General features: G+C 49.9%; 4 protein-coding genes across 4 annotated transcripts; 3 read left to right on the plus strand and 1 right to left on the minus strand.

The window, feature by feature from the left end:
* The first annotated feature begins 1,534 nt into the window (after nt 1-1,534).
* LOC125318259 (scale keratin-like) lies at nt 1,535-2,960 on the plus strand. The gene is made up of 2 exons (XM_048288852.1): nt 1,535-1,636; nt 2,193-2,960. The coding sequence occupies exon 2, from the start codon at nt 2,220-2,222 to the stop codon at nt 2,706-2,708; it is 489 nt and encodes a 162-aa protein (XP_048144809.1). The 5' UTR covers nt 1,535-1,636; nt 2,193-2,219; the 3' UTR covers nt 2,709-2,960.
* A 4,103-nt stretch (nt 2,961-7,063) lies between these two features.
* LOC125318277 (scale keratin-like) lies at nt 7,064-8,446 on the plus strand. Its single transcript, XM_048288875.1, has 2 exons — nt 7,064-7,160; nt 7,655-8,446. Exon 2 carries the CDS (start codon nt 7,679-7,681, stop codon nt 8,054-8,056), a length of 378 nt encoding a protein of 125 aa, XP_048144832.1. The 5' UTR covers nt 7,064-7,160; nt 7,655-7,678; the 3' UTR covers nt 8,057-8,446.
* Nucleotides 8,447-10,487: 2,041 nt separating this feature from the next.
* LOC125318312 (scale keratin-like) lies at nt 10,488-12,011 on the minus strand. Its single transcript, XM_048288911.1, has 2 exons — nt 11,920-12,011; nt 10,488-11,269 (listed from the first exon to the last, which is right to left on the minus strand). Exon 2 carries the CDS (start codon nt 11,188-11,190, stop codon nt 10,861-10,863), a length of 330 nt encoding a protein of 109 aa, XP_048144868.1. The 5' UTR covers nt 11,191-11,269; nt 11,920-12,011; the 3' UTR covers nt 10,488-10,860.
* Nucleotides 12,012-14,474: 2,463 nt separating this feature from the next.
* On the plus strand, nt 14,475-14,804 carry LOC125318064 (feather keratin 4-like). The gene has a single exon (XM_048288424.1). It carries the CDS (start codon nt 14,475-14,477, stop codon nt 14,802-14,804), a length of 330 nt encoding a protein of 109 aa, XP_048144381.1.
* Nucleotides 14,805-15,162: the final 358 nt, after the last annotated feature.

Consider the following 15,162-nt stretch of genomic DNA (forward strand, 5'->3'; position numbering starts at 1 on the left):
GTCCACAGAATTCCACGGAGGAGACAGAGGGGAACCTTTGTCTTCCTGAGGGTTGTCTTGGTTTTGGAGATAAACAAGGAATGAATTCACAAAGTTAACTAAAGCCACAAAGGGATTGGAGGTCCTGAAGAGACTTTTCCCAGGTGTTGATGGTCCGATGTTGTCCAAAGATGGTACCTGAGAACACTGAACAGGCCTGAGGAAACGTGGGATATTTTAGGAAAAATGGGTCCTCTGGTGCAGAAGTCGAAATGTGATGGAATTGCTTTGAATTATTGCCTCGGATTCTTAGGAATTCATGAGCTCCTGTGATACACAAGTCATAAATCCCAAATAGGGCTGAGCTGGAAGTTTCTGGGATGAGGGAACAATCAGGAATTTGTAATGTGGGACACAAAGGCTCCTTCTTACTTTGTTTATGGATGGACCATTTTAATATGCAGACTCCACACCAGAAATTATCCCTAAATGCTGAGGTGGGGTTCTCAGCCTTTGCGGAGTGGGGGGTTTTGAACAATAATCTTTTCAAGCTTCCAGGGAACAAGTCCATGCAAATCCTGTAGATGATCCAGTAGATTAAAGGCATGGAGCTGGATTTAGGTGCCTCACAATTATTCAAACACCTCAGTCAAGATATTTGTGTCCTTGGTATCATCAGTTCAAGGCCAAATACTGGGGGTGTTTGCACTTTTGGGTTTTTTCACAATGAAAAAGAATTAGAAATAAAAAATTCTGTATAAAACCTGGAATTTCATGAGCTGTATTTTATTCTAAACACTTCCAGGGATGGGACAACCACAGGGTCTGCTCCCAGGGAACAAGGGACAGGAAAACAGGGAATGGCTTTGAGCTGTACCAGGGGAGGGTCAGGTTGGACATGAGAAGGAATTTCCTCCTGGAAAGGGTGGTCAGACCTTGGAAGGGGCTGCCCAGGGATCTATGGAGCCGCTACCCTTGGAGGTGTCTGAGGAATTCCTGGACATTGGTCTGGGTGGCCAGGTGAGGATCAGGCACAGCTTGGACTCGATGGTCTTGGAGGGCTTTTCGAACCCAAATAATTCCAAGATTCTGTAGCAGAAACCATTTAAGCACCACAGGATGCTTTCCATGCCTTCCTTCGGGTTCCATATTGTCCTCGTATTAAGCAGCTGAGACTGATGATGATAAAGATAAAAATTATGACCCCAAAGTTGCTCTAAATCATTTTATCTCCAGGTATTTTTTTAAATGGAAAAAAAAGCTCTGCACATCAGGTGACCCCAAGTGAGCAGATGGGTTTTGCCATTAATGATGGAGAAGCTCTGGAAGAGCGTTGGGATAATTCCTGCTGTAACGCCAGGGCTGTGAATGGAATGATAAGAGGAATGAAGATGACTTGTCCCCAGTGGAGATGAAAGAGGACTCTGTGATGAAATGCACTTATCACATTTCACGAGACTTCAGACCAGCAAACAAACAAAGAGTCAGCAGAACTTTGAGGACCTACGTGTCGCATTCATTTGGGGTTTGCCCCAATTATGCACATCCCCAAATTGCACCTTAGATGATCCCCGGGATCTTGGGAATGGTATAAAAGCTCTCCCAGCCCAGGGCTCTTCACTTCGCCTTCCTTGCTTCAACCACCTCCGTGAGAAAGGTAAGCACCATTCTATGGGATCTCTTCTCTAAAATTCCGGTCTCTTCTCTGCTGGTTTTAGTTAAGGTTGGAATCAGCCATAAGGATTCTAACATTCTTAATAATTGGATTATTTTGCCATGGTTTTATTTTTACTTGGTGTTGGACATTTATGAGTTTGAAATGATAAACCCATTGTTTCTGGTGAGTAGAAATTAGAAAAATTACCAAAGCAGCTTCCAAAACCTTACAGAAGGTTTGTTCAGTCCATGGGAATTTTTTCATGGGTTATATCATGAAAGTTCTTGATATTTGTCTATCGAGAAGTGGTAGAAGCTTAATTGGATGATATCTTTGCATGGTCTGGCAGTGGGGTAGAATGAAGAAGTGCTTTTTGATGGAAACGAAGTACAAGAAATTAGGAATGAGACCCCAGGAGAGCTGACAGCTCAGAGTGCAAGTGATTTACAAAAACACTGGCGAGAAGGAATGATCGGAGAGATCACAATTATTTCCATCCACACGTCCAAATGTCAAACCTTTTAACCATTGAATTTCTTTTTTGTTCACTCCTCAGTGTCTGTTGACCTCCAATCCCTGCAAAATGTCCTGCTACGACCTGTACCCCTCCTCTGCCTGCGGCGTCCTTCGGCCCCAGCCCCTGGCTGACACCGGGAATGAGCCGTGCGTGCGCCAGTGCCCCGACTCCACCACCGTCATCCAGCCTCCCGCCGTGGTGGTCACCTTCCCCGGCCCCATCCTCAGCTCCTTCCCGCAGGATTCCGTGGTGGGATCTGCTGGAGCGCCCGTCCTTGGAGCCTCAGGGTCCTCCCTGGGCTACGGGGGCCTGTGGGGCTATGGGGGCTATGGCTCTGGGGGTTATGGTGGTCTCTATGGATATGGGGGCTATGGATCCCTGGGCTATGGGGGTCTGTGGGGCTATGGGGGTTCCTCCCTGGGCTATGGGGGTCTGTGGGGCTGTGGGGGTTACCGGGGCCTGTACGGCTCTGGCAGAGCCTTTGGCTCTGGCTATTGCAGCCCCTACTCCTCCTGGTACGGCCGCTACGGCCGCGGCTTCTGGGGGTCCTGCTAAACCCTGCGGAAAACCCTCTAGGTGACGTAGAAGGGCAAAGCAAAACACAGATTCTTCTTGCCTTTAAATTCTTCCCTGATACCTCCATGGGTTTAATTCCTTTTTATCTCCTGCTTTATCACCCCTGTGACTGAATGCGGTGACAGACTGAAGTGCCTTTCAAGCTCTGCCGTCTTGCATTTACAATCTCGATGTTACAATGTTGTTTGTGTTCTTTTCATTCTCATTAAAACTCTGTTGCATCACTGAAAATCCTCGTGTCGGGCTTTTGTGTTCTCACCCACCCCACGTTTGCCAGCCTCGCTGGGTGAAGCTCCCTGCTCTGCATGAGGCTGCAAAAACATTGAGCAAACCCTGCCCAGAGGGGGAAAGTCTCCATGGAGAGCCTTCCATGGGGCTGTTTTCCCACTGAATTACAGTGTGGTCACATCGTGGTGGCAAAAGATGAGCAGGAGTTTCCTCTACATGTTGAGCTCGGTGTGCAGAGGGAACTTCTTTACATCCTCAGCAAGGACCTCATGAGTGGTCATGGAATCATAGAATTGGGTTGGAAGAACCTTGAAGATCATCAAGACCATGGGCAGGGCAGGGACACCTTCCACCATCCCAGGTTGCTCCAACCTGGCCTTGGGCAATTCCAGGGATGGGGCAGCCGTGGAATCACCCATGCCAGGGCGTCTCCACCCTCAAACGGAGGAATTTCATCCCAATATTCCATCTAAACCTCCCTTCTTTCAGTTTTAATCCCTTCCTCCTTCTCTTGTTGCTCCAGACCCCTGGAAAAAGTCTCTCCCCATGTTCCTTGTGGCCCCCTCAGGTCCAGGAAGGCCACATTTAGGCCACCCCAGAACCTTCTCCAGGCTGAAAAATCCCAATTCCCTCAGCCTTTCACTTTGCACCCCCTACATCTGGGACATCTTCGGTTCTGTTTGTTATTTATATATTAAATAGAAATAGAAGTTGGGTCTATATTTTATAAGTAGCCTAAAACCCAAGAAAAGCACTGCATCATATACGTCATTATCTTTTTATGTTATCAGCAAAGCACAAAACCACCTCCTGATTCAGGCTGATCCTTATCTCACAAGGAGTTTTCCTTATCTGGTTCAGCAGCCAAAAGATCTCAGGGTACGTATTTTCCGACAGCAAAAGGAATTGTTGAACATCACCATCTTTAGAGAACTTCTGACCAGAAACTGAAGGAAAAATGTGACTTAAAAAAGGCAAAAGCTTCTGCAGTGCCCAGCTCCTCTCTCTGTAATGGAACAGCAAATTCCTTAGTGTTTCGATTACCTAAAAAAGCAGTGAAAAATCAGGTTTTTATTTGGTTTTATTTCATTGTCTCTGGAAAATGGAATGACTCCCAGCAAAACCCAGAGCTTCCCCAGTGGTATCCAAGTAACAGCCAGAGGGGATGTTCTACCTCCTGCCAGGACCTGAAAAATCAGTCAGAAAATCTGTCTACCTCCTGCCAGGACCTGAAAAATCTGCTAGAAAATCTGTGGTGGTAAAGAGATCAGTAAGAAAAGATCAGATTACAAAAGGAGCCCTTAAGCAGGGTTTAAGCCAGGCTCTTAACGGAGATCCCAATGTGCTTCCGGAGGGAAGGGACAAAGGATCTGGGTGATGACACGGGATGGTGGCTGAGCCACCACCCTCGGGTCAGGGCAATCCTCGAGTTGGTCATCAGGAAACGTGACTGAGTGTGGCTGTCACCCAGCAGAGCCTTCTGTGGGACAAGGGGAAAAGCCTAGAAATGTCACGGAAGTGGGAAAATCCGGTGTCCAGTTCTGGGCCCCTCATGGCAAGGGGGGCATTGAGGGGCTGGAGAATGTCCAGGGATGAGAATGGAGCTGGAGCAGCAGAGGAAGGGTCTGGAGCATCCTGAGGGAGCTGGGGGAATTCAGCCTGGAGAAAAGGGGGATTCAGGGGGAATTTGGGCTCTTCCAGGGGGGATTTGGGGTCTGATCGCAGGGAATGGGGCCAGGACAAGAGGGAATGGCCTCGAGCTGTGCCAGGGGAGGCTCAGGGTGGATATTTAGGAAAATCCCTCCTGGAAAGGGCGGCCAGGCCTTGGGAGGGGCTGCCCAGGGAAGGTTGGAGTGGCCATCCCTGGAGGTGTCCGAGGGATCCCTGGACACTGGTCTGGTTGACCAGGTGGGGACCAGGCACGGCTTGGACTCGGTGACCTTGGAGCTCTTTTCCAACTTAAATAATTCTGGGATTCTGTGAAACTCCAGGCAGTTTCGAGGAGGGGCTTTTGATACATCCTTTAAGCTGCCTGAGGAGCCCGAGGCTCCCATTAACGCGTTTGTCACACCTGGGTCACCTCACGGTGACGAAAGAGTTTTGCTCAATATTTCTGTTTATGAGTTGATTCAAATTCTGACGCTGCACGAAATGCAAATTACAACCCAAAGATTTCTTTCATCTCAGCACTTAATTGGCCAAGATTCACGCCTGGTAACGTTCCATGAAATACATTTGGAATGACAGCACGGATTCTGCTGCTTCATTTATTCACCTCTCATTAGCTGGCATAATGATGCTGGCTCAGGTGTTAATCATCATTTTCATCTGCTTGAAGGTGCAAGATTTTTTTCTTTCTTCTTCACCAGTGGTAGATAAAAAAATTGATTAAAACCTCAGTGCCTTCCGTGTGAAATCAGCAACTTTTATGTGAAGTTGGAATTCAAATTTGGACAAAGTCATCCTGCACCTTTCAAAGGAAATATGAATAATTTTTAAACCATCCAGATCCATGTTTTGTCTCCCAGATGTTCCGGCTATAAAGAGAAATGAAATGTGAAGTAAAACATCAGCACTGAAGGAGAAACCCAAATAAATGAAAACTTAAATGATACGAGAAGATAACACTGAAATTCTGAGGTGAGAAACCATGAGCTGGTGAAAGCAACAGGAAGAGTTCACTTGGGCAAATCATTTATTTTTTTTACATTTTATTTTTAATATTAATTTAAAAACTAATTCTAATTGCATTTCAAAATGCTGGGCTGTTAGAACACAACCACATATTTATATTGCAATAATCACACCCCATTTTGTGGATAAACCATTAAGGAGGGTTTGGGAAGTGCTTAAAAACACACCCAAAAAATATTTGGACACCTTTTGGGGGGGGAGTTATTCCTGTAGTCCCCTGGGGACATCTCAAAGTTTGGGGGAAAGAACCTCCCAATTTCAGTGTAACTTTGGTAGAAATGTGTTTATTTAACAACGCATCCACAGCAAATGAGGGGTTTGGCTCTGTTCATCACCCAGAATTTGGGAATATGGGAATAAGGGTGGGACACCTCATCAAACATTCCCTGTTTACGAGCTGGGCCTTTCGGCTGAGCTGTGTCTCCCAAGCCAATGAAAGCAAAATTGGGGTGTTTTGGGTGTGATCCCAACTCGGGCCGGGTAAACACCGGAGATAGGGTGAAGTGTCCTGCAGAAATTCCTGTCCCTCCCCACTGAGGATTGGGGAAGGCTGAGTAATTCCAGGTGGTGAAGGGAAATGTTTGATCTCAGTCCAAAAGGACTGAGGAATTTGCCCAAATCCACCTTTTTTCTTGTGTTTTGTGGAGAAGGTTGTGTGGAGACCCTTCCAGGATCTGCAGGGGCTCCGGGGAAGCTGGAGAGGGACTTTTCCTCAGGAACTGCAGGGACAGGACACAGGGAATGGGTTCAGGCTGACAGAAGGGGAATTGAGGTTGGATATTGGGAAGGAATTGTTCTCTGTGAAGGTGGTGAGGTTTCCAACTCTTTTCCAACCTTTTTCCTCTTTTCCAACCTCAAAGATTCTGGAGTTCTGTGAAAAACACACTGACATCCCTCCAGAAAAAAAGCTTTGATTTAAGCCCCATTTTACGTACTGAAATACTGTGTTTTCTGCATCGAGGAAAATCAGGAATTTCCCAATCCTGGTGGGCAAATCCACGATTCCCACAACGACCTGAGGTTTGTGGCTGCAGGTGTGAAAAGCGTCAGGAGCATTCCTTCCACCACTCCAAGCATTCCATTGCAAAATGTGGGAGCAGAAGTGACGAGAGTCGAGACCTGGAGCCCTTAAACCCAAACCTGTCCACGGCAGCAGGTTCTGACTCCGATTAAAATCATTAGGGGAAGGTAATGAAGGAAGTGCCCAATAAATGGGAGTTTAATTCCCGCTGGGTGGGATGATCCTGGCGGGAAGCTGCTCCATCAGGCTCCGAGATGAAAGGGAGCCGAGAACTGGAATGTGCCGATTGTGCTGGGCAGAGATTTAGGGTGGTTTTGCAAACTGCAAGCGAGAAGAGTTTCGTCACTTTGGGGAGTGATTTGGGCTCGTTGGAGGTGGCGACTCCTGAGCTCGGCGTGGTTCAGCCCCGGGGCATCCCAGGATTTGTATAAAAGCAGCAGCTCAATGGAGCTTCCCCATCCTTCTCCTGCTTTCCTCTTCTCCATCAGGTAAGTCTGATGCCTCTTCATTCCTTCCCCAGCTCCAGAATGCCTTCGCTTTTTGATTTTTTTATTCCAGTTCACAACTATTACATTAATTTTCAGGACTTTATTTTACCTTTGTTCTTCTTTTTATTCTTTAAATTTTCATTCTTGTAGTATCCTGGCAAGTGTTTTACTGCAAGGCTTTAGGACCCAAACCCAGGATTTGAGACATCTTTTATTTAGGAAGGATTTATTTCCCTGTAATTTGTATTTGGCCATTCTTGGATCGACAGCAGAGTGAAAATGTAGGAAGTCACAAGCTTTAAAACATTGAATTTTCCTGTGTTTCATTTCATGACTGAATTAGGGAAATTTGGCCATCCCACCTCTCCCAACACCAAGCGTGCTTCTGTCCCATCCCAATTTTTCACCTGGGGATGTTTTCCCCCATTCCCCAACTCCCCCAAAGCTCCACCTGCCCTTTCCCAGTTTTCAGCAGCTCCTTCTCTGTATTCCAGGACCGCCTCCACCCCTGCCAGAAAATGTCCTGCTACGACCTGTGCCCCACCACCGGCGGCATCGCCTGCCCCCAGCCCGTGGCCAACAGCTGCAACGAGCCGTGTGTCCGGCAGTGTCCGGACTCCACCGCCCTCATCCAGCCGCCCCCCGTGGTGGTCACCTTCCCCGGCCCCATCCTCAGCTCCTTCCCGCAGCAAGCCGTGGTGGGATCTGCTGGAGCACCGGCCTTTGGTGGCTCCCTGGGCTATGGGGGTCTCTACGGCACCGGGGCTTCCCTGGGATACGGCGCTCGCTCTGGATATGGGATCTCAGCGCTGGGCAGCGGCTCCTGCAGCCCCTGCGGCCCCTCCTCATCCCGCCGCTTCAGCCGCCTCTTCCGCGGCTCCTGTGGGCCTTGCTGAGGGCACGGGAGCCTCCAGGGAATCCCAGGAATGCCCAAATCCACGGCCACGAGGGTGAGGGGTCGGAGTTCCCACAGCCCCTTCGCATTCCCCATCTTTCTCCTACTTCTTGTTCGGCATCTCCTCGTTGTTTGCTCTCACTGCCTGTTCTGGCATTCCCGGTTTATTGGACCAGCGTGGGACAGCCCATTCCCTATGGATATCACCCACAATGACCAATATCCTCTGCACCAGCTGCACAACAGCCAGGAGGAGCCAGCTGAGGACGTCTCGGAGCAGGACTTTGGTTGGACTTTGCCCGAAATTGTCCGGGAATGGATTTTCCGCGTTCTGTGATCTCTGGCTTTACAAAGGGTCATTTCTCGCTCATTAAAACTTTGTTGCATCACACAGCAGCCTCCTGGTTTCCCTTTTTCCCCCCTTTTTTCCCTTCACCCACAGCCTGGCCTGGGTGATCTCCCCACAGGCAGGTCCAGGCTGCTCCCTGAGGAGGACCATGGCCTGATTTTCCAAGGTGTCCCAAATGTTTCCATAACGAAACCCCTCAGTAGCAGTTTTCCATTCTTTGAAGGTTAAAAAAAAAAAAAATTAAATAACAGAATTCCGGAGTCATTAAGGTTGGAAAAGGCCATCGAGTCCAAACTTTGACCCCCTGCGTGGGCAAAATTGATGGGACATAGGGAATTTAACAGGTAGAATTAATCTGTTATTTTATTTAACAAGGAATTCCGGAATCGAGGAATGGTTTGGATTGGGAAGGACCTCCAAAGGTCATCCAGTCCCACCCCTCTGCCACGGGCTGTTCTCTCACTAGATCAGATCGCTCAAAGCCCCTTGAACACTGCAAAAATTAAAAGATTCCAGACATTCCTATTAAATTATTTGGGTTTTAAGTAAAAAAAGAGGGAATGAGATAAAAAAGAAACTTTTCTTTGGTGTGTCTGATGGAGAATTTCATACAAAACACCTGAAAAATCAAAGTGCAGCTCCTCCAATCGCAAAACCGAGAAAAAGCAAATCCTCCCTTTGCCAATCCCACCAGAACCTGGCCCTGGAAGAAAGGTGGAATCCACCCCTGGGCCTTTGTGCCTGCAGGGAATTTGCCAGCCTGGAGCACCCAAAACCCATTAAACACAGTATTGAAATCAAACACAGAGGATTAATTGGCACCGGGATCTGCCCTGAGCTGGGTTTTGCAACGCCTTTAATGAGTCAGCTGCTGATTGCATCTCAATTAACAGCACTGCCCTCGTGCTGGGACCTGAACACAGGGTAAGACAAGAGTGCAGTGACCTCTGGGGTTCAGGAGGAGAGTTTTTCTCCTCCTGAGAGTTTTCTTCCCGCTCCTGGGAATTCCCTGTGCGGCTGTCAGATGGATCAGGAGTCTCAGCTGAAGGTGCAAACTCCCAATGGAATTTTTCTGTCCCGTTCTTCTTCAAATTCTGCCCAAGAACTGCAGGAAATGTCACAGTCAGACACATTCCTCTGTTGAAGTGGCCAGAAAATGGTGATTTTTGTATCAAATTGGCTCCACAATCAGGAGTCAAAGGAACAGAGGCTGCTCTAGAGGAGAGAAGGGCAGCAGAAGATGGAAAAAAGGAGGAGAAAAACCCCCAAACTTTGAGCCACTTCCTGATCTTTTTCCTGTCTTTCTTTCTTTTTCGTCCAAGCCCAGGGAGAATTAAGGAATTAAAGGGTAAAGAATTGGCCTTTGGGGTTCCATAGAACCAGAAAATCATTTGGGTTGGAAGGGACCTTAAAGATCTTTCATTTATGGGCAGCGACTCCTTCCACAATCCCAGGTCGCTCCAGCCTGGCCTTGGACACTTCCAGGGATGGGGCAGCCAGAGATTTCCTAGAAAAGCTGTGCCAGGGCCTCCCCACCCTCCCAGGGAAGAGGGGGTTGCTCTGCAGGGAACACTTAACAACTCTAATTTAATTTCATTTCATTCAGGCAGATAAATGGGAAAGTTCAAGGAACTCACAGAATTCCAGCAAAAGTTTTGCCTTTCGGTTAAAAATTCCTGTGGGAATTTCCAAGGGAAGTTTTCCAAGGGAAGTTTTTCCCCACAGATCATTCCAGGCTATTTTTAAACAATGAAAAAACCCCCATTAAATGGCCGTGTGGGGATGGAATTAAATTGCAGCCTGGGGCAGGGATTGAGACACCAATAATCCGAGTCACCCATGTTTAACTTTCTTTGGGAACAGGGAACAGCCACGCCTGTCCTGAGGGAAGATCCAAATGGAATTGGAAGGGTTGCAAAATGTCTTTATCCCTCATGGAATGACTTTGTGTCACCGCACTTCCTCCTGCCCAAGGGACCTGGGCACCTTCCAGGTGTGGAAAGGCAGCAAACACTGCTACGCTTATCCAGAATGGGGGAAAACCCCCAAAACTAGGGATAAAAACCACAGGAAAACTCTGGGGTTTGATGCACAATGGTTTAATGAGAAAGGAGGAAGCAAAATATCACAGTGGGGATGGAAAACACCGGGGGAAATCTTGCTGGGGCAAGGAAAGAATTGCTTCAGGGCCATGCATTCCACAGGGGTGACTCCTGGGTTTTCACTGTGTGGGAAGGTGACACAACCTCATCCCACTTTCTGCCGGCCAGGAATCATGGATAGGATGATTCTGAGGTTGTTATCAGCAGGAGCCACTGGAAAAAAGAGTCAGAAAAATGAAAGGAATTTACATAAAAATGTGGGACTGAGGATGCTCCAGGAAATTGCCGGGATTTGTGGAGGCTCCTCTTCCTCCGTGGTGGCCTTTGGCTCCTTCCTCCTCATTCCTCGGGTGTTTAACAGGGTCTGCAGCTCCCAAACCCATATCCAGAGGATCCATAGGAAGAGTAGGACCTCCCATAGCTGTAGGATCCGTAGGAGCCCCTGGATCCCAGGAAGCCCCCGGAGCTGGACGGTGCTGAGGATCCCACGACGCTCTCCTGGGGGCAGGAGCTGAGGATGGGGCCTGGGAAGGTCATGACCACGGGCGGGGGGTAGATGACAGCCCTGGAGTCCCCGCAGGAGGTGACACAGGGCTGGTTCCAGGTGCTGGCCACGGGCTGGGGGCAGGAGATCCCGCAGGGAGCCAGGCAGCGGGAGCTGGAGCTCTGTCTGTAGGAAAACATCTTCGGGAATGGGGATAGCTCTGGAATATTCGAGCCGGAGGCAGCAGGAAGGTCAGAGACCAGCTGGATGGAGATCGGGCTGGGAAGAGAAAGAACGGACAGCAAAAAGGTCACAAAGAGGCTCAAAATTCGGGGTTTTCCATCTTCTCATGTCCTTGTCTCCCATTTCTCCTGACTCCTAATTATGGAGTCAAGTTGACACAAAACCCCCCCATAATTAACAGTAAAATAATTCTGTATTTGGCCTCACGTTGTCCCTGTTGTTCCCGTTTCTCCTTCCCCCCGTTCCTTTTGAAATCTGACTTAACAGGACTCTGGGTTTATTTTATAATTAACTGGAGGGAAGAACAGAAATCCCTGTTTTATTTACTGACACCCTGTGCTGGTTCTGCACCTCCTGGAATCAGGACAGCTCCAAGAGGGAAGTCAGGAAGAGCCCGAAATTCCCCCTGAATCCCCCTTTTCTCCAGGATGAGCCCCCCCAGCTCCCTCAGGATTCTCCAGACCCTTTTCCTGCTGCTCCAGCCCCGTTCCCACCTCTGGCCCCGCTCCAGCCTCTCCATGTCCCTCTTTCCGTGCTTGTCCAGCACTGAACACAGCCCTGGACGTTCCCCTCCCCATTCCCAGCACAATCCCTACCCTGGCCCTGCTGGCCCCACGGTTCTGGATCTGAACAAAGCTCATTTCAGATGCTGACAGTTCCAGAAACAATTCCAGGTTTGGACTTACCCCTGTGGAGCACGGAGAGGGCTGGGAGGATCGGATGGAGCAGCCCAGAGCCGAGCGGGTTTTTATACCTTTCCTTGGGCAATCAGCTGGAGCTGAAACATGTACGGCTGATGAATGATCCAACAAAAATTCCCTCCGCCTGTCACTGCCCCAGATAAAGTCATTATTTTGCTCAGCAATTATTGTTGTTGTCTTTACATCACGGCATTACTCAGGCAGAGTAACGATTTTTTTTTTGAACTTTTATTATTGCTTTTCCCTACTTCTGGGATTGCCTCACAGAGCAGGGATTGCTCAGAGCTCGATCCATAAACACGAGGTGCTGACATAGCTCAGCTCCCACCCCACTTTTGCCAAGGAAAGGGGGAATTGTGCAATTTCTCCCATGATTGACCCACAGTAACTCCCGTGACTCTGATACGAGGCATGTTCGTCCATAGGCACCTTCCTGCTAAATTTGGGAATGGGAAGAACTCATTCCCATCCTCCTGGCCAAGGAACACACCCAATTCCTGCTTGAAATGTCCAGGTGGAGTAACCTGGGAGCCGGGGAGTTTTGCAGGAGAAATCCATGTCCACTTTTTAGGGAATCCATGGGATCAGCGCTGAGCTCGGGGGTGCTGACTGAGGAGGATTCATGGATTGGGGTGAGCCAGGTCAGGGAGGGGACCCATGCATCACCCCCGGAAAACCTTGGAATGTTCAGGTGCAGCTCCAGCTGATGCAAAGGTTTGGCTGCAACTTCAGCAGATTTGTTCCTCGGATTCCTCCCTCTCCAGTCATTCACTGGGTAAATTTCCTGCTGTTTCTCCACATTTTCCATACCCAGCATTATTCCCAAAGCCTTTTTCAGCCTCAAGAAATGAGCTTTTCCCCTCCAAAATCCCTCCCCTTTATGGAATTATAATTTGAGCAACTGGTTTTGAGTGCACCTGGGATTTCTGTCCTAAAATGCCCATTTTATTCCGGTTTTTCTGTTGGTAACTGTTAGGGTACGAAGCCTGAGGAAGCCTTTCTTGGGGTTTCCCCAAGTGTTGTTTCCCAAACCTTGAAATTTACAGTTCAGAGCATCCACCCAAACCAAAAACAGGATTAGAAAAAACAGGGAAGGGAGAATTTGTGGGGCCACAACCCCCAGGAGCTGCTCCTGCCCCAACCACACCTGGTTTCACTTCACCTGGCACCAAACGGTGACAGAGGCGCCACATCCCAGCAGGTGAATCACAGAACCCTTGGAAATCATCCCTGTCCCAACCTCCCCATCCTCCTGAAAGGGCAAAAGGAGAAGCCCAGCAGGACCAATCCAAATAAACCCCAAAATTCTTTGTTTCAGCTCGTGGTGTTTGATTTTTCCCCTCTGCTCCTCTCTGGTGAGATCTCACCGGGAATTCTGTGCCCGGTTCAGGTGTCCCCAAGCCACGAAGCTGCTCAGTGGATTGGAGCCCCTTCCCGATGGGTCCAGGCTGGGAATGTTGGGAATGTTCAGCCTGTGGAGACCTCAGAGCCTCTCCCAGGATCTGCAGGGGCTCCGGGGAAGCTGGAGAGGGACTTTTCCTGAAGAACTACAGGGACAGGACACAGGGAATGGGTGATGGAGGAGGAATTTCAGTTGGATATTGGGAAGGAATTGTTCCCTGTGAGGGCCTGGCCCAGGATATTCCATGGATTCCGCATCCCTGGAAATGTCCAAGGCCGGGTTGGAGCCACCTGGCCCACGGAAGCTGTCCCTGCCTGTGAAGCAATTCCACAAAGAAATTAATTCCCCAACATTTTCACCATCTTGGCAAAATCAGCAAAAAAACGCTGCAGGAAGTGAAACTGCTTCCAAAAAAATCAAGGAAGAAACTGGAGGGTGTTGGGGGAAACTGACAATTGTCCCGAGGCGGATAAAACAATCGGAGCCCGGGGAGGGTTGGGAAACACCAGGGATGTCTCAACCCCCGCGGGCAATCCTGGGATGGGATAAAAGGCTCCTGGCTCCCAATTCCTCACATTCCAGCTCCGAATTCCTCGGATCACAGCTCCTCGGGCTTCTCCTCTTCAGGATCTGAGTGAGTCTGGGGGATACTTCGGGGGTGGCTGGGGTGGGAATCGCTCCGTGGGGGAGATCGGGAGGAGCTGCCTGGGAGGGATGGAGGGAGGGAAAGGGAGAGGGAGAAGCGAGAGAGAGAGAGAAAATCCTGAGTTTTTGGAGAGGGGGCTACTTAGGAGGGAGGGAGGGAGAGAGAGAGGGACTGGGAGAAGGGAAAAAGAAAAATCTGAGATTTTGGAGAGCAGCTGCATGGGAGGGATGGATGGAAGGAAAAGGAGAGAGGGACTAGGAGAAGAGAGAGAGAAAAATCTTCTGGGTTTTTGAAGAGTTTTTGGAGGGAGGGAGGGAAGGAAGGAAGAAGGAAAGGAGGGAGGAGGAGGGGACAGGGAGAAAGGAAAGAAAAAAACATCTGAGCTTCGCAGCGCAGCCCCTCCCGGCACATCCTGCCCAGTTTTCCAACCCTCTCTCCTTCCTTCCTTCCCTCCCTCCCCGTTCCGCAGCAGTTCCACCCTCTCCTCCCAGGATGTCTTTCTCCAGCCAGCTCAGCTCCCGCTGCTCTGCGCCCTGCGAGGTGTCCTGTCCCCAGCCCCTGGCCAGCGCCTGGAGCCAGCCCTGCGTCACCTCCTGCGGGGACTCGCGGGCCGTGGTCTACCCTCCGCCCGTGGTCATCACCTTCCCGGGGCCCATCCTCAGCTCCTGCCCCCAGGAGAGCGTCGTGGGATCCGCATTCCCATCGGGAGTGGAGCGCCCCATGGGCCTGCAGGGCTCCCTGGTCTACGGGGGCTTCTTGTCCTCCTCCTCCTCCTCCAGGAATGTCTGGAGCCAGCGCTCCGGGGGCTGCGGGCCCTGCTGAATCAGGAAGAAGGGATGGATGGCGGGAGGAACCTGGGGGGAACGGCAGCAGGAGATGTAGCAGCAGCTGAGCAGGGGGACACGGCTCCGGGGGGCTGGGGAGAGGCCTGGGAGCTGCTCAGAATCCATGGGGAATGCTCAGAATCCATGGGAGCTTCTCAGCATCCATGGGAGCTGCTCAGCATCCTTGGAAACCCTTCAGCATCCCTGGAAGCTCCTCAACACCCCATGGGAGCTGCTCAGAATCCCAGGAAGCCCCTCAGCACCCCTGGAAGCTCCTCAGCACCCCTGGGAGCTGCTCAGAATCCCTGGGAAATGCTCGGAATCCCAGGAAGCTCCTCAGCACCCCCAGGAGCTGC

Source organism: Corvus hawaiiensis, chromosome 29 (assembly GCF_020740725.1).
Source record: "Corvus hawaiiensis isolate bCorHaw1 chromosome 29, bCorHaw1.pri.cur, whole genome shotgun sequence".
Taxonomy (NCBI): domain Eukaryota; kingdom Metazoa; phylum Chordata; class Aves; order Passeriformes; family Corvidae; genus Corvus; species Corvus hawaiiensis.